This window comes from Triticum dicoccoides, chromosome 3B, assembly GCF_002162155.2.
Source record: "Triticum dicoccoides isolate Atlit2015 ecotype Zavitan chromosome 3B, WEW_v2.0, whole genome shotgun sequence".
Classification (NCBI taxonomy): domain Eukaryota; kingdom Viridiplantae; phylum Streptophyta; class Magnoliopsida; order Poales; family Poaceae; genus Triticum; species Triticum dicoccoides.
This window is the reverse complement of record NC_041385.1, coordinates 223,935,598-223,953,661: the sequence shown is the minus strand read 5'-3', so window position 1 is coordinate 223,953,661 and position 18,064 is coordinate 223,935,598. Positions and strand designations below refer to the sequence as shown.

General features: G+C 51.8%; 1 protein-coding gene across 1 annotated transcript; it reads right to left on the bottom strand.

Annotated features, from left to right (window-relative positions):
* Positions 1-5,132: 5,132 nt before the first annotated feature.
* Positions 5,133-18,056, bottom strand: LOC119275611 (exportin-2-like; the record flags this gene model as incomplete). The annotated part of the gene is made up of 2 exons (XM_037556490.1): positions 5,133-5,538; positions 15,150-18,056. A coding segment is annotated over one exon (2,907 nt), but the record flags the coding sequence as incomplete, so codon positions are not given.
* Between the last annotated feature and the right edge of the window lie 8 nt (positions 18,057-18,064).

Here is an 18,064-nt window from a genome sequence, read left to right as displayed (position 1 = left end):
TAGCTTTGACACTGATCCGGATGACTCTAAGTCACAATCCGAATACGTATTTTTATTGAATGGTGGAGCTGTCAGTTGGTGCGGTTCCAAGCAGAGCATCGTGGTGGGATCTACGTGTGAAGCGGAGTACATAGCTGCTTCGAAAGCAGCAAATGAAGGAGTCTAGATGAAGGAGTTCATATCCGATCTTGGTGTAATACCTAGTGCACCGGGTCCAATGAAAATCTTTTGTGACAATACTGGAACAATTGCCTTGGCGAAGGAATCCAGATTTCACAAAAAGAACAAACACATCAAGAGATGCTTCAACTCCATCCGAGATTTGGTCAAGGAGGGGGACATAGAGATTTGCAAAATACATACGGATAAGAATGTTGCAGACCCGTTGACTAAGCCTCTTCCACGAGCAAAATATGATCAGCACCAAGACTCCATGTGTGTTAGATTCATTACAATGTAATATAGATTATTGACTCTAGTGCAAGTGGGAGACTGAAGGAAATATGCCCTAGAGGCAATAATAAAGTTGTTATTTTATATTTCCTTATTCATGATAAATATTTATTATTCATGCTAGAATTGTATCAACCGGAAACTTGATACATGTGTGAATACATAGACAAAACTAAGTGTCCCTAGTATGCCTCTACTAAACTAACTCGTTGATCAAAGATGGTTAAGTTTCCTAGCCATGGACATGAGTTGTCATTTGATAACAGGATCACATCATTAGTGGAATGATGTGACGGACAAGACCCATCTGTTAGCTTAGCATAATGATTGTTCAGTTTTATTGCTACTGCTTTCTTCGTGTCAAATATATATTCCTCCGACTATGAGATTATGAAACTCCCGGACACCGGAGGAAGCCTTGTGTGCTATCAAATGTCGCAACGTAACTGGGTGATTATAAAGATGCTCTACAGGTATCTCCAAAGGTGTTTGTTGGGTTGGCATAGATCGAGATTAGGATTTGTCACTCCGAGTATCGGAGAGGTATCTCTGGGCCCTCTCGGTAATGCACATCATATGAAGCCCTGCAAGAAATGTGACTAATGAGTTAGTTACGGGATGATGCACTACAGAACGAGTAAAGAGACTTGCTAGTAACGAGATTGAACTAGGTATGAAGATACCGACGATCGAATCTCGGGCAAGTAACATACTGATGACAAAGGGAATAACTATGTTGACATTGCGGTTCAACCGATAAAGATCTTCGTAGAATATGTGGGAACCAATATGAGCATCCAGGTTCCGCTATTGGTTATTGACCAGAGAGGTGTCTCGGTCATGTCTAGATAGTTCTCGAACCCGTAGGGTCCGCACGCTTAATGTTCGATGATGATAGGTATTATATGAGTTATGTGTTTTGATGACCGAAGGTTGTTTGGAGTTCCAGATGAGATCACGGACATGACGAGGAGTCTCGAAATGGTCGAGAGATAAATGATCACGGACATTACGGAGAAGAGGAGGCAGGCCACGCGAGGTGGCGCCCCTCCCCCAGCCAATCCGAATTGGACAAGGGGTGAGGGGGCGCGGCGCCCCCTTTCCTTCTCCCTCGCCACCTCTTTCCCCTTTCCCCCTCTCCGTAAGAAGGAAAAAGAGGGGGGCGAATCCTACTAGGAGTGGAGTCCTGGTAGGACTCCCCCTCCTTGGCGCGCCCCTTGTGGCCGGCCTCCTCCCCTCCTCCTTTATATACGGGGGCAAGGGACACCCCAAAGCACATCAATTGTTTAGCCGTGTGCGGTGCCTCCCTCCATCGTTTACTCCTCCAGTCATATTGTCGTAGTGCTTAGGCGAAGCCCTGCACGGATCACTTCACCAACACCGTCATCACACCGTCGTGCTGACGAAACCCATCGACTCCATTGATACTCTACTGGATCAAGAGTTCGAGGGACATCATCGAGCTGAACGTGTGCAGTACTCGGAGGTGTCGTGCCTTCGGTACTTGATAAGTTGATTCGAGAAGACGTTCGACTACATCAACCGCGTTAAGTTAACGCTTCCGCTTTCGGTCTACGAGGGTACGTGGACACACTCTCCCCCTCTCGTTGCTATGCATCTCCTAGATAGATCTTGCGTGAGCATAGGAAATTTTTTGAAATTGCATGCTGCGTTTCCCAACAGGCGCATCACACCGGGGCTCAGGGTCGACGTTGCGCCAAGGAGGAGGGGGTGCACCGTGAGCCACATCGCCCACCTGGGATGGTGGGGGAGGCAGCAAGCGGGATGGCGCAGGGGCCTCTCCGGCGGCGTTGACGAGCTCGGCGATGCGGGCAAGCCAGTCATCAAGAGGTCGTTGGCGGGACGATAACGCAGGAGTTCGCGTGCCATGAGCAGCGCAGCCTGTGGGTTCGCCGGCCCTCAGCGAGCATGAGAGGACGACGTCGTGGCTGGAGTAGGCGACGGAGTGGCGGTGCGGCCATTGCGCCGCACGGTGGGTGGCAGCGACGAGTCCTGCTGCTCGTGAGCAGCGGGGTTAGTGGCGGCGTTGGCCGCAGGGGAATCAGAGCGGCGAGGAGCGTCGTTCCCATGGGTGTCGTCTGGGCGACACGAGTGACGTGGCACTCGGCGCGGACATGGCGAGCGTCGGCCATGGGAGCGGCGGAACGGAGGCGGAGCGTATGGTGGAAGGACTTCAACACGCCCCTACCTGGCGCGCCAAATGTCGGATTCAAGGCTCCGCGGACTCAAGAAGGTTCGAACTCTGGGGCGTGGGCGAAGAACTCAACATCTCGAGCTCACCAACTCGTCGCCCTATAGCCTAGCCTAGCCGGATTCGCGTGAGCAAGGAAGAAGATGAACACGGCAGTTTACCCAGGTTCAGGCCACCTTGCGGTGTAATACCCTACTCCTACTTTGTGGTGGATTAGCCTCATGAGGGGCTGAGGATGAACTAGTACAGTGGATGAATAGCCTCCTGAGGGTGAGAGTGAGTCGACTAGGGTGGCAATGAGTCGATCCAAGGTGAGAGTCTGTCCCCCCCCCCCTTCTACGGTGGTGGCTAGCCTATACTTATAGTGGCATCGGTCCTCTTCCCCAAAACTTAGGCGGGAAGGGATTCCACAGTGGCAATTTGAAGGGGAACAAGTAGTACATATTATCCTGATGAAAGGTGGTCTTTGCCTGCAAAGCTTCTGGTCGTGACGCAGCGGTGGGCCCGGCGATGACATCCATCTTGTCGTGCTGATGGTCTTGGTCTTGTTGCACCAGAATGGAAACCTTTAGCAGATTCCTCAGGAACTCGCGCCTGTCCTTGTCTCCTTAGCACCAAAGAGAAAACTGCCTCTTCTGCGCCCGCTGGCGCCCGCCTGTCTTGGTCGTCGTGGCATGCATCATCAGCCTCATGAGGCTGGGTACCTGCATAGAAATATCTGCTCCTCGGGAGGCAGCCAGAGGAGGCCGCTACTCCGGAGGTCTTGGTGTCGTACGCCTCGCGAGGGTCTTGTCTTGATGGTCTTGAAGGTGGGCCGTACCAGGTCGTCGAAGGGAGTCACACCATGGGCCGCAGGCAGGCAAGTCTGGGTACTCTGGTTCCCAGAACGCCGACAAATCAAATCTGTCGGAACATCACATGCCATCATGCGCAATGTGCTATCACCATTTGGATAGTGCTATGCCCAAGATCTCCGGCGCAATTCCTCCTCTGCTCAAAGAACTTATTATGTTGCTTTGCGCAGTTGGCAATGTGAAGGAACAAATCCCGAGATATCCTAAACAGGCGTCAAAAGTATTGCTCAGGATACACCGGATTGGGACCGAAATAGTTGAGCACCAGTCTATTGTGCCCATCTTTCCTCAACCTACGAATCACCTCTCTTCGGACAATGGAACCACCATACTTCGGCCCCTTGTACGTACGCATGTACATCGTCATGATCAAAGCAATGTCCACGTCTTCGTCCATCTCATATTCTTCTTCGAAGGAGGAATCCCACGGAGAGGATACGAACAAACTCATCTACAACACAATACTTCCCATTACAACCTACTCCCTCTCCCTCCGTTCCTAAATATAAGTCTTTTTAGAGATTTCATTATGGACTACATACGGAGCAAAATGAGTGAACTACACTCTAAAATATGTCTATATACATCCGTATGTAGTTTGTAGTGCAATCTCTTAAAAGACTTACATTTAAGAACGGAGGGAGTATATCGCAACAACAAGAAAACAAGAAACAAATTTCTTTTACCTTTGAGGTTTTTTGTCAAACACCTAGTGTGCAAGGAGGAGAAATCCGACGGGCTTCTCGTCAGGGCGAGTTGGTCGCCGCGCCAGCTAGAAATGGCCTCGGGGTGGTCTTCTCGATGCCTTCGCCCTCGCGGCGTCGTCCGAAAGCCAAAAGCTCTAAAGGAAAAGCGATTCGGCTCGGGCGACGGTCAAGTGGTGGTCGCTAATCGACCTCACCGGCAAGCAATGGTAGTCGCACTAATCGACCTCAGCGGCAAGCAATGGTACTGCGACTGAAGGGTTGCAAATGGTTGGCATCAACGCAATTCAAGGCGGCGGCGGGTCCTGGATCGGTGACAACAACGGGGCTCGAAGGGTTGCAAATGGTTGGCATCAACGCAATTCGAGGCGGCGGCGGGTCCTGGATCGGTGACAACAACGGGGCTGTTGCGGCCGTCCGAAGCAGCGAGGTTTGAAGGTTGGGCCAGGGAAGGACACCAGGCGCGCGTCAGTGGCGTCGAACAGTGATATCTCGCCGGCGAAGATCAGGAGGAGAGGTGGGTGCGGCGGCGAGAAACTTCCGGGTGACGGCTGGGCTGCATGCGGCAGCTGTTGTAGTTAGCGGCAGCCTGTTGGATGCTGTAAATATGCCGCACTTGAGGGCAAAATATGAGGCTGGACTAAAAAATTGTATTAAGATTTGAAGATACATCATCTGCTGGAGCATTATTTTGGGTCGATATGCCCTAAAAACAGCCATTTGGACTTGCCCTATTATACAGCATCTGTTAAATAGATACTCTAATGAGATGGACGCATACCAGTGCACGCTCTAACCAGAAAATGGTTCGTGCTTTCATAAACAGGCCATAAAATTCCAAAAAACATTTGAACCTCGCAAGTCATACCAGAGGGGCACACAGCATTGCAGCAAGTTGCAACCTTCAAATTTGAGACTCGTGAAAGGGTTAGACCGACAGTGGATGCTGCCAATAACATCCAACAAATATACCATTTCCCATGCCGAATTACAGCAGATTCCACGGGGAATAACAACACACACAGACAACGTTGACAACATTCTGGACCAGTACCAGTACACTCTCCGGGAAAAAGAGAACTCTTCCACACACACAGACAAAAATTTCAAACCAAAATAGACAGATTCTCCACAAAGTTCATGTTTCTACTATATGATTTGATTTGGCGACCTTCTCTTTCCCATCCCACCATCAACCTACACATGGACGAACCAGGAACCAGCTTCATGGACACATGACACCAAGAGACTCATCATCCTCTGACAAAAAAACCTGGGAACCAAGCAAATACCTTAGAACGACGCCATTTCGCTCCTGAAATTTGTTTTTTACAGAGAATTAAGGTTAGACAAAAACTATGTTTGCGTCAAAAATAAAACAATCAAATCACATGTCCACAACACAAGCGGATATAAACAATTCAAACGGGAACTGTTCTGGAGCAAATGACAGGTTATTCCAAACAAGGCACTGCAAATAAGAGATGCTTGGAACAAATAAGTGATCAACAAACTAGATCAAATCATAACATTCAACAGCTTTTTGATGCTTATGTGTAGCCAAAATTACAACATAATTTCTGCTCTAAAAGAATTAGTATTATGAAGTCTGGGGGCTTCTGTAAGCTTGAAAAACAGACACATTACACCTTTACAAATTTCGACGTTGCTTCTGACTAAGCTATAGGTTTCTGTTGCTCTAGCCTAGCAAAAGGAATGACATTGTGTCCTACCCTACAGGTTTCTGTTGTTCTAGCCTAGAAATGGAATGATAGTATGTTCTACCCTACAAGTTTCTCTTGTTCTAGCCTAACAAAAAGAATGATATTACTCTACCCTACAGGTTTAGAAAGTAAACAGAGCACAAGCCAACAAGCATAAGCAGCTAGTCAAGTAGAGATTAGAGGAACATATCAACCACAGCATAAATCACCATATCGAAATAGAAATTGGATGCCAATGATAAGCAGAAAATATTACAAGTTTTTCCCAATTACTGTCCATAATTCTATAGGTAATGAATGGGCACAACAAGGAATGACAGTGTATTCGTCACGTGCTCTGCAAGATTGTAGCCGAGGAAAAGAACAAGCAAGCTTGGTAAGGTAAAGAAGACAGCAGAGAGAATATCAGGACAACAAGAAAGGCTTCCATGGTCCAATTCCAACTCTGAAATGTGGCATAGAGCATCTGGCTTTTCTCTGTGCTGGTCACGGGAGGGTGTTGCAAGAGCCGAATTTTTACCAACCAGTATTAGGAAATAAGTTTCTAAGAAGTCATGGCAAGAAAAGTACTCCATTTATTATGGCAGCTGAAGAAAGATGAACACCTATTGTAGAAAATTTCTTCCAGCAAGCAATTGGATTGCTCTTCCTAACTAAGCAATAACTGCAGCATTCTTTTCATGAAAGCGAGCTTTTTTTGAAGATCTTATCAGATACTTCAGAAACTAGGGCGTGCCTATTGTTGGTGTAGCATGAATTAACGAAGCATGTATAAGTTAGATAATCAACAGCTCAATAGCCATCCAAATGAGAGCGGCGATATGGCTCATGCTATCATATAGTCATATTATCTGGTACGTCCAAGCAGGCTGATAGACAGTTGGACTGCATTAAATGACAAAAGGTGTGAGCCGTGGAAAATCACATATACCCCATGTGCTGGTATGCGGACAGAGCCTGCGTGATGTATATTGTACATCTGATCGTATGTCTGACACTGAAGGGCCCTGCGTCTGGCAACTCGGTTGGTTGATAAGGACCGGCGGTCGTGGTTATTGCTGACGTATTTGGACCATGGTCCAGCTTTTTTTCCACAGCTGCGATGAAGTGCCAGGGGAATATAAAAAGAAATTACAAAGGATAGGCTTGGGTGGCATCATGGCAGCGTGGGGTGGTCCATAGGTCACCGCGAAAAAGTGTGTGAGGTCTGAAAAAAAAAGGGTGTTGGATGTACACACGGGACACGGGAGGCGGATGGAGACCGAGGCGGCTGGAGCGGAGTCGGCGGCTGCCGCAGCCCGCAGATGCCTCTTCCCCATCATCCCGCCCCGCCAGGTGACCCGTCGCTCGAGACCCTCTCTCACCCCCTGCCCTTCCCCCCTTGATTCCTTTCGGGCAGTCTCGCAGCCGCGCGCAACCGTTCATGACGATAGGATCGGGGTGGCGGGAAAGGATGGGTGGTGGTGCGAGAGGTGCCTTCACAGGATAGCTGCGGTGGCCACGGGGGCGAGGAAGCAGAGACAGCGGCCCTGCAGAGTCCGGCGAGTCGGCGGTCAAGCCCGATCCAAAGACTCCAGGCTGGATAAGGAGGTATAGTCCCGGCAATCATCTTCCACACGGTGTGTTGTTTTCTGATTTGTGTGTGGGAGCACGATTTGCGCGTTAGTGTAATTAGGTTTAGATTGTTGTGGTTGTGGATATGCTGGCTTGACTTATTGCGTAGTGGAGGGTAGATTTCCCTAAATTTCCTTTAGCCTACACCTTGTACTAAATCTGGTATGAAGAAAACGATGGTGGTGCACCTAAAAATTGTATGAAACATGCCATTGGCTTGGCTAGTCCAGTTTTGGTGTATGAAGTGTAATCTCTGTCAGTATCAACACCAGTTTTGGTGTTAGTGAAAATAGTGCTGATACTTTCAATCAAGAACAGGGGATAACCCCGATTTAATAAGCAAAGAGTGGCCACGGGAAAAAATGGAAAAGAAACGAATTAAAGTAATCTGGGGTGAGATGTTAGGAAGCACGCGTGGTGTTAAAGCACACGTTCTTAACTGGCAAATTGTAATTCCAGTGCTAGTTCTTGCGGCTAGATGAAGTGATGTTCTATTATGCGTGGAGTGGAGGAAAAAATTCTTGTGGGGAGGGAGGGGATTTTTAAGATCACGGGCTGTTGATTGTTTTTTTTTAGAATCAATGTAAGCAGAGCTGATAGTGATGCAGTTGTGTAATGCAATTTGGGCTCGAGGTGTTGTTGTGTCCCATTTTGGTTGCAGTTCGTGCCCCGGTAGGATGGGTGCACTTGAGAAGTCAATACGAGGTTTTGCGGAAAGAGATGGAGAAGAAGTGGTGCAGCCAGAACTGGGAACCACATTCGACTCCTTGACTGAAGCTTACGACTTCTACAGTTTGTACTCATATGTTATATTTTGAAGTTTTTGCTGGTATTCCTTGACGCGCTAACACAATGTAATCCAAAATTGTAAACCAGGGGAAACCTCTGCAAAATTCAAGGGCACAAAATGACGACTTGCCCAGGGACGCCCCTAAGCCGCCTAGGAAGGAATCAAGTTGCAGCAACTACGACGTGGCTGGCCATAGGAAGTACATGTGCGACAGGCAGGGTGGAGATGGTGCTACTCGCTAGAACCAGGATCATAGTACACATTTGGTTGTGCGATAGTTGTTTCAACTAAAAAGTTGTAGAACTTTGAGAAATGGTGCACAATTGTATTAGTCAGATAATAATCAGTTGACAGTTGTTTGATGCTACAATTTGATTCCATTTAGCTTGTACCATATGTTTTACAGAAACTAATAATCAGTTGACAGTTGTTTGATGTTTGAATTTGCTTTCCTTTAGCTTGTACCACGTTGGAGGAACGGGTAACAACGGGGAGAGTATGGGGCCACCAAGCGTTAACCTGACAGCCAGCCCATTTGCGACAGTGGCACGGTCCAACAAAAATGACTGACCACCGAGACCGTATAAGGCCAGGGTTGTTGGCACTAATTAATGAGAAGAGACAAACAAGGCCAGCACTGTGCAAAACATCCCACTCCTGCGCAATGCAACTGGGTATACTAGAGCTGGCGAGGATGTCGAGGAGGACCATCGGCCCAGATAATGGTACCATATGGTGGTACGACCCATATCAAATTTCTGATCCAAAACCCTTCTCAGGAAAAGTTCTGCATACTCCATGGAGATTCTACTTAACACCAATATTCATTACCACAAATAGTCAGACAGAACTATCAGACACATAAATCTATCTATCTGATATCTCATCTGGAGATAGGTGCACTACATTACTACTTTTCTGTCCCAAAAAAATGAAATGAATAACATGAACTAAAGGCATGCATCTGAACACATTTTTGTTTGTTTGTGTCAAGGGCCTCGGTGCCCAAGACAGCAGGACCCCGACTACGTAGTTCGTAGTCGCGGTGGATAGGAGCGCTAGGGTTTTTGCCTGGCTGCTCTATGATGCGGGAGGGGAAGATAGAAGGAAATAACTTTATTGCTTATCCCTAAAGGGTGCTAACTGTCTGATATATAAAGGCCCCATGGGCTAATAACAAACTAGAAACCTATACGAAATAAACTAGTCTAGGAACTAATGTGCCCGGATCAGGACTCCTGTCCAGCCTGCGCCTTGCCTGATGCGGCCGTCGGCTGCTCCTGGCCGCGCGGCCCACGTCTGTAAGACGTGCCCCACATGACATCTCTCCCCCCCTCGACGAGCAGCTCGTCCTCGAGCTGAAAAGCGGGGTAGCGCTCGACGAAACTGTCAAGATCCTCCCATGTAGCTGACGAAGCTGCTTCACCCTTCCAGTGGACGAGTAGCTGGCGAACGCCGCGTGCTAGGCGCGCACGAGTCACGCGTTCTGGTTCTGGAACAGCCGCCCCGTTGTGGATCGAAGGCAATCCCGGCGGTGTAGTTGGAGGAATGCCGAAGAACTTCTTGAGGAGGCCCACGTGGAACACGTCATGGAGGCGCGAGCGTGCCGGAAGCTCAAGACGGTATGCCACGTCGTTGATCACTTCTGAAATGTGGTACGGCCCATAGAATCGTGGCTTGAGCTTGCCCCTGGTTGGCAAGTTGAGAGAGGACGCGGCGCGCTGTCGAAGGCGAAGCCAAACCCAATCGCCCACCTCATGCCGAATGTCCCGATGACGTCTGTCGTAGTAGGACTTAGAGACCGCCTGTGCCTTTTGTAGACGATAGCGGACGTCCTCGATAAGTTCGTCGCGCTCAGCCATGCTCCTGGCCACTGCAGCCACCCGTGTGTCGCCGGGCTCGTAAGAGCGAATAGTGGGAGGGTCACGGCCATACACAAGCTTGAACGGAGTCTTCTTGGGTTGCTGTCTGGTAGGCGGTGTTGTATATGTACTCAGCCCAGGGAAGCCACCGGAGCCACTGCTTGGGACGATCCCCGGTAAGACACCGTAAATACATCACAATGATCTTGTTAGCAGCCTCCGTTTGACCATCCGACTGCGGGTGAAATGCTGATGTCATGTGCAGCTTTGTCCCCGTGAGGCGCATGAGCTCTCGCCAAAAAGCGGAGGTGAAGACGGGGTCGCGGTCAGAGACCATGGACTGCGGCACGCCATGGAGACGAACAACCTCAGCGAAGAACACCTGTGCCACTGACTCTGCCGTGTATGGGTGGGCTAACGCCACAAAATGGCAATACTTGCTGAAGCGATCCACCACGGTGAGGATGACAGACTTCCCGCCTACTCGAGGAAGCGCTTCCACGAAGTCGATGCCGATGTCAGTCCACACGCCCGTGGGTACCGGCAGCGGCAGTAGCAGCCCAGCAGGGTGCAAGTGCTCGGACTTGTACCGCTGGCAAGTACCGCAAGTGCGGATGTACTCCTGCACCGTCTTGCGAAGGTTAGGTGCGTGGAAATCGCGGCGGAGACGATGCAATGTGCGCAGGACGCCTTCATGCCCATCATCGTGCACGGCACTGAGAATCTCCTGGAGTAGCGGGGATGACGGCGGAATGTAGAGGCGGCCGTTGAAAGTAACGAGGCCGTCGGAGAGCGCCCAAGGCTGTTGCCGCGCACCTGCCGTGATATCCTCCCGCAGTGCGACGAGCGCCGGATCAGTGGATGTCGCTTGCCGGAGGCGATTGATGAAGTCGAAACGAGGCCCTGAGACCGCCATGAGCGTCGTCTCCTCCGTGTCACGGCGGGAAAGTGCATCCGCCACCGTGTTGGTACTACCTGCCTTGTACTCCACCGTAAAGTCGAATCCCAGGAGTTTGCCAACCCAATGATGCTGCGGGATGGTGGCCAAACGCTGGTCAAGCAGAAATTTGAGGCTGTAATGATCCGTTTTTACCACAAACTGACGCCCCCATAGGTACGGCCTCCAATGGCGAATCGCGAGCACCAGGCCGATGAGTTCCCGTTCATACGCTGCCAGGGAACGGTGACGTGGCGCGGCTGGCCGGCTAAAGAAAGCCACCGGGTGGTGGTCTTGAAGAAGGACGGCCCCGAAACCGTACGTCGATGCGTCACACTCGACGATGAACGGCCGTGTAAAATCCGGTAACGCGAGGACGGGAGCCGTGGTGATTGCCGTCTTGAGGGTGGTAAAAGCTGCTGCCGCCTCCGGCGACCAAGAGAAACCATCCTTGCGAAGGAGGGCCGTCAGGGGCGCGGCAACCACGCCAAAGTCCTTGACAAACTTGCGGTAGTACCCCGCAAGGCCGAGAAAGCCCCGAACCGCGCGCGCCGAGCGTGGTTGCGGCCAGTCCGCCACTGCCTGCACCTTTTCCGGATCCATGGCCACGCCTGCAGCGGAGATGGTGTGACCCAGGTATGCGATTGATTCAACGGCGAACGCGCATTTGGAGCGCTTGACGAAGAGCCGGTGCTTGTGCAGGACCGTGAAGACGGTGCGCACATGTCGGAGATGGTCAGCCCATGTCTCGCTGAAAATGAGGATGTCGTCAAAGAAGACGAGAACAAAACGGCGCAGGTATGGCCGCAGCAGATCATTCATGAGGGCCTGGAACGTGGCCGGCGCGTTGCAGAGTCCGAACGGCATCACCAGAAACTCGTAGAGGCCGTCATGAGTACGGAAAGCTGTCTTCGGGATGTCCTCCGCACGCATCCGCACCTGGTGGTAGCCGGAACGTAAATCGAGCTTGGTGAAGAAACGAGCGTGCCGTAGCTCGTCGAGGAGTTCGTCCACCACCGGAATCGGGAACGCATTCTTGACAGTAATGGCGTTCAGGGCGCGATAATCGATGCAGAAGCGCCAGGACCCGTCGGCCTTGCGGACTAGCAGTACCGGGGACGAGAATGCGGAACAACTCGCACGGATGATACCTTGGGCGAGCATGGCGGCGCACTGACGCTCCAGCTCGTCCTTGTGCGCGGCCGGGTATCGATACGGACGGACGGCCACCGGGGCGGAACCAGGTAGCAGGGTGATGCCGTGATCGCGGCTGCGGGGCGGTGGCACGCCGGAGGGGTCGGCGAAGATGCCGTCGAACTCGGTGATGATGGCGTCCAGGAAGTCGCGGCCGCTGCATGATTTTAGGGCTGGCCCGTCCGGTCCTGCAATGCCGTGCCAGCACACCCGATGGCCCCGTCGCCAGAATGTCATGGAGAGGGCTCGGAAATCCCACAGGATCGGTCCGAGCGACGCCAGCCACTGCGTGCCCAGGACGATGTCGTAGCCCGCGAGCGGCAAGGCGAGGAAATCCTCCGCGAACTCCTCGTGGCCGATGCGGAAGGGCACGACGCGGTACGCGCCCTGGCACGGAACGCGCTCGCCGTTGGCCACCGTGACGCGCATCTTCTCTGTGGTGGGGGGCGGTAACGTAGCACGAGCGGCCGCCTCTTCGGCGATGAAGTTGTGGGTGGAGCCTGAATCGATCAGGGCGAGGAGGGAGACACCTCCGAGAGTAATCTGCATCTGCATGGTTTCACTCGTGCGCACGCCGGCGATCGCGTGGAGCGAGATTTGAGGGTCGGCCCGCGATGCATCATCAGTGGCGCAGGCCGCGTCGTCGTCGTCGTCGTCCGGCGCTAAGTCGAGGAGAAAGATGCGCTGGCACACGCGGTTGTGGCCCCTGCCAAACTTCTCGTTACAGTTGAAGCAAAGGCCCAGGCGACGGCGTTCCTCCATCTCTGTCTGGGAGAGACGCTTGATTGGGCGTCCGTCCGGCAGATTGTGGCCCTGCTGAGGTGCGGCTGGTGGGGCCGGAGCGGGGGGCGCGAGGCGTGGTCCTGGTGTCGGCAGGATGCCCTTCTGTGGAAAACGCACCGGTGGCGCGGCGGAAAGCGCGCACTGGTCGCGCAGCTCCAATTTGCGGGCGAGGCTCATGGCGACGGCGAGGGACTGTGGGTTATGGATCTCCACGTCGAGGCTGAGGGGTGGCTGGAGTCCCGCGGTGAAGATCTGCACTTTCTGTGTCTCGGATAAGGTGCCTGCCCGGGGGAGGAGTGCCTCAAACCGCTCCTGGAAGTCGACGACGGACGTCGTGCGTTTGCACGCCATTAGTTCGCCCAGCGGGTTAGCGCGCAGCGGTGGCCCGAAGCGGAGATTGAGCAGCTCGGAGAAGCGGCGCCACGGAGGTGTGCCCTCGTCGCGCTGGACCTGCATATACCATAGTTGGGCAGGACCCTCGAGATTGTAGGACGCCATCCACACCTTCTCCTCCTCGGCGATCCGTTGTTGATGGAAGAAGGACTCGCATCTGTTAATGAAGGCGAGCGGATCAGACTTGCCGTCGAACTTGGGGAAGTCCATCTTCTGGAACCTGGGCGGCCGATCATTGTGGTGCTGCCCATCATGGGCGGCGGCAGCGCTGGATGAAGAGGAGGACTTGTCCTTCTGGAGTGCGGTGACGGACGACTGCAGGGACATCACCGTGGCCGTCAAGGCCTCGATCATCTTAGCCAGATCCGCGGTGGTCGGTTCTGCCATGCCGGAAGTGACCGAGGCGGCAGCGGATTGTGGCGATGTCGGGGAGCTGGGCGCGGACACAGGGGGGACAGCGGCCGGCGGATGGAGCGTGGACGAGGAGGAGGATCGCCTGGAACCTGATACCAAGTTGTCAAGGGCCTCGGTGCCCAAGACAGCAGGACCCCGACTACGTAGTTCGTAGTCGCGGTGGATAGGAGCGCTAGGGTTTTTGCCTGGCTGCTCTATGATGCGGGAGGGGAAGATAGAAGGAAATAACTTTATTGCTTATCCCTAAAGGGTGCTAACTGTCTGATATATAAAGGCCCCATGGGCTAATAACAAACTAGAAACCTATACGAAATAAACTAGTCTAGGAACTAATGTGCCCGGATCAGGACTCCTGTCCAGCCTGCGCCTTGCCTGATGCGGCCGTCGGCTGCTCCTGGCCGCGCGGCCCACGTCTGTAAGACGTGCCCCACATGACAGTTTGGAAGAAGCATCTGAACACATATATGAATATATGAATGAATGATTCATCATATTATCTTACTGCATGAAATCCAGTTAGACCATGCATTGTTGTGTTTCAGCTAGCTTAAAGAGCAAGTAGTAGAAGGCACTATATGGCGGTCTGCTCCTATCTGGTAAGATTTTTGAGTCTGAATGGAATGAAAAATCTAATGTGCAGCTTCTAGCTATAGACTGTTGAGGACAGAAGTTTCACTGGAAACTAAAACACAGAACCATTAAGTTAGAAAAATAATTTATTTATATCAACATGACTATCTTGATACCTCCCATTTCCAGGCCAAGTGCACTCGAAATTAAAACACTGAACACAGAAGTTTGAAAATAGAATATGTTTTATCATGCTACAAGCACTAGTACACTGAATTGAAGGAATAGGACATGCAGCAGGAGTATTTTTGATCTGAATGTTTAACCAGAGGTGCAAGCTAGTGCATTTTTTTTCCATAAACACAAGTGTTTAAACCAAACCGTACAAGAGTGTTTAAACCACAGGTGCAAGATAGTGTAAATTTTCTTCATAAATACAAGTGCTTGAACCAAACCATACAAGAGAAGATCAATAATTTTATCCATAGTTGCTCAGCGAATTGTGTGTTTTAAATGACAGGGAGGCAACACAGCAAACAAACTTGTACCAATGAATGACTTTCATCCTCCAGACTTTGAGGACACGTATTAAAATGTATTACTATCACAAGGAAAAAAAAGAACGGAAAGGAACAAGTTGCTTACCTAGACGATGTTGGCATTATAGGCAGCACAAAGCTGAAGAAGAGCACTTTTGTTTGCTGGGTCCACATGCTGCTCAATGATAGGACCAAACCTTCCAGGAGACTGTGCAGAAAGCGAGGCCAAGGATGTTACCAGAAACTGCTTTGGATCATTTATGTCCTTCAACAGATCATCTTCACTCTTCCCAGCATATTGAAGGCGTACAAATGAGACAGAATAACCTGATGTCCTCTGACTATCCACCGCATCAGCTCCGTCATTTTGCTCTTGTTGTACTCCATCTTGCTCCGTTCTAGACAACAGTGTGACAATGCTATCAAGCAATTTACCCCACGTTTGGGCTGCAGCAGCATCCAGCAGCACCGCGGACTCACAAAGCAACTTTGTTGAGGCAACTGCTGTAAGCTTGATTTCAAGAGAACCTTTGATCAACTTGAGATTGGGAATCCAAAAACGCTGAAGAATTGTGGTGAAGAGATTTGGCTGAATCGTATCAACAGAACTGACAAGAACACCTGGCCCATACTTGACTGACACCAAGGACATGACCACCACAAGAGAATTCACAAACTTCACTGCTTGCCTAGTCTGTAAGCGAGTAAAGAGAGCACTCCATATCTCACTTATGTGTGGATTGATAATGTCCAAACCAACATTTTCCACTAGTGTGTTAAGCATGTAGAATGCAGAATCTTCCGTGCTGCTGCGTGAAACTAGACTACGGAATATCACTAAGATATTTGGCAGCCTACCTTCTTGGTTAAGCTCATTTGGAATTTTCCGAAGGAATGCTCGCAGCAAGCGAACCAAGGCAGGAACACATGGTGGTCGATCCCAAGTAGCATTGCTGAGCAAGACACCAAACAGCTGCATGTAATTCTGCGAGAGAGGTGGTCTGCTCAAATTGACAAGCTGTGCGAATATCTGAAAAGAATATGGCCAGAACTCTGAGATGTCCTCAACTAATATCCTCTGGAGCACTGGGAAGAGGCTTGCCTCAAACAAAGGTACCAACGCTGGGTCTTGTTCACCAGCCTTGCCAATCACTGCTGCCAGAGCTTCAAACAAGTAATGATTAAAGTCAGGGTTCTTGGGGTTATTGCACACTTCCATCAGAATGCCGACAAGACGAGCGGTTATCTCATGAACAACTTGGCCAGCGATAGTTGCAATCCCAAGCACTCTCATCAGGCACTTCATCAGATAGGGGTTCTCATAAGAATCAGGATAACCTAACGCCTTGGACAGGCTCTGAATAATCTGCTGGGCAAAAGAGTTGATATCAGCAGCAACATAGCGTGAAGCTCTTGTCACCACATTGACCCCTGGTACCTGGACAACATCCTTGGTGATCAGCAGGTTCTCAATAAAGATCGCAGCATAGGAATGGACAACATTGGACTCGTGCGTCAGGAACCTTGTCACACTTGGAAGCAGAGCTAGTGCAGTGGCTTTGGGTATCTGATCCTTGAACTCCTTCAAGAACCTGAGGACTGTTGCCTTCAGCATTGGCTCAGATTCCCAATCAGGGGCCTGCAGCTCGGGCACAATCACAGATGCAAAGAAGCTCTCCATGTCAACCACAGGTGTCCCACCACCTGTGGCACCAGGCTTCTGCATAAGAGCGATAACAAGATATATCGCAGCGTCCTTCTCCTTCCAGTTGTTTGCCCTGTCAGCCGCATATGCAGCCAACATCTGCTGGACCTGTGCTGATACAAGAACAGCCACCTGTTCCCGGTAGTTCGCGGCTAGCCCCCGCAGCAAGCGGCATGCAGCACGCCTCAGTGTATCCGTATCACTTCCCTCTGCATCACGCCTGACATATTCCACCCAGTTGCCCTCAAACAACTCCTCATCCTCCTCCCGCAGTCGCAGGTTAGGCACAACAACACTGTCACATATCTGTTTCATTGCATCAGGAGTCCCGAACAAAGCATGGTGAACACTCTCGGCGACTGTTGTCAAGAACCTTATAGCAGTCACGGCAAGCTGACCACGGGACGGCGAGACTGTCGGCGCCATGAGGAGCCCCCACACGGCCTCAACAAACTCCTTCAAATATGCCCTGAACTCTTCCTCATACTTCTCCATGTACAGCTGCAGGTTATCACACACAGCAGCTCGGAGCGCATCTGGAGCACCATCTGCCTCGACAGGCGGAGGGTAGGAGGTGGTGAGGAATGCACGGAACTCTGTCATCCACTCACGCATGTGATCCTCGAAGAACTCGGGCAGGTCCACAGAGTTGAGCGAGTAGAAGATCTCGCAGCACAGACGAAGGCACTCAAATACGGGGCGCAGTTCAAGTGGGCTTGCGGCGGCTGCAGAGGCCTGAAGGCGGCGAGAGGTGGAGAGGAAGACCTCGAGGAGGGGCGCCGCAAAAGTGTCTAGGCAGTACTTGAGGTCGATGCGGAGGGTGTTGCTGTCGAAGACGTTGCGGAAGCGGGAGAAGAGGGAGACCGCAGCGGCGAGGAGGGAGTTGGTGGCGGGGACGTCCCCCGCCGAGAGGGCGTTACCGAGCGAGGAGACTATAGACGGGAGGAGCGACTCCCATCTGGCAGGGAAGTCGGAGGCCGCGGCGGCGGCGAGGGCTTCGGAGAGCTGCGACTGGATGAGCGGCGGGGCGGTGAGTAGGAGCTGGAGGATGTGCGTCTTGATGATGACGCAGTCGTTGGGCGGGAGGTGGTCGGCGTCGTCGGCGTCGTCGGCGGGCTTGGGCCAGCGGCGGCGGAGGAGGTTCTTGAAGTGGACGGAGGCGGCGAGGCGGGCCTGGAGGTCGTGGCGCGGGGAGGAGGCGAGGCCGAGGAGCGCGAGCGCGAAGCCCGGGGTGGCGGCCGTGGCGGCGAGGCTCTGCTCGGCGGCGCGGCGGGCGGCGGCGTCGGGGGAGAGCGTCTGCGCGAACCAGCCCGCCA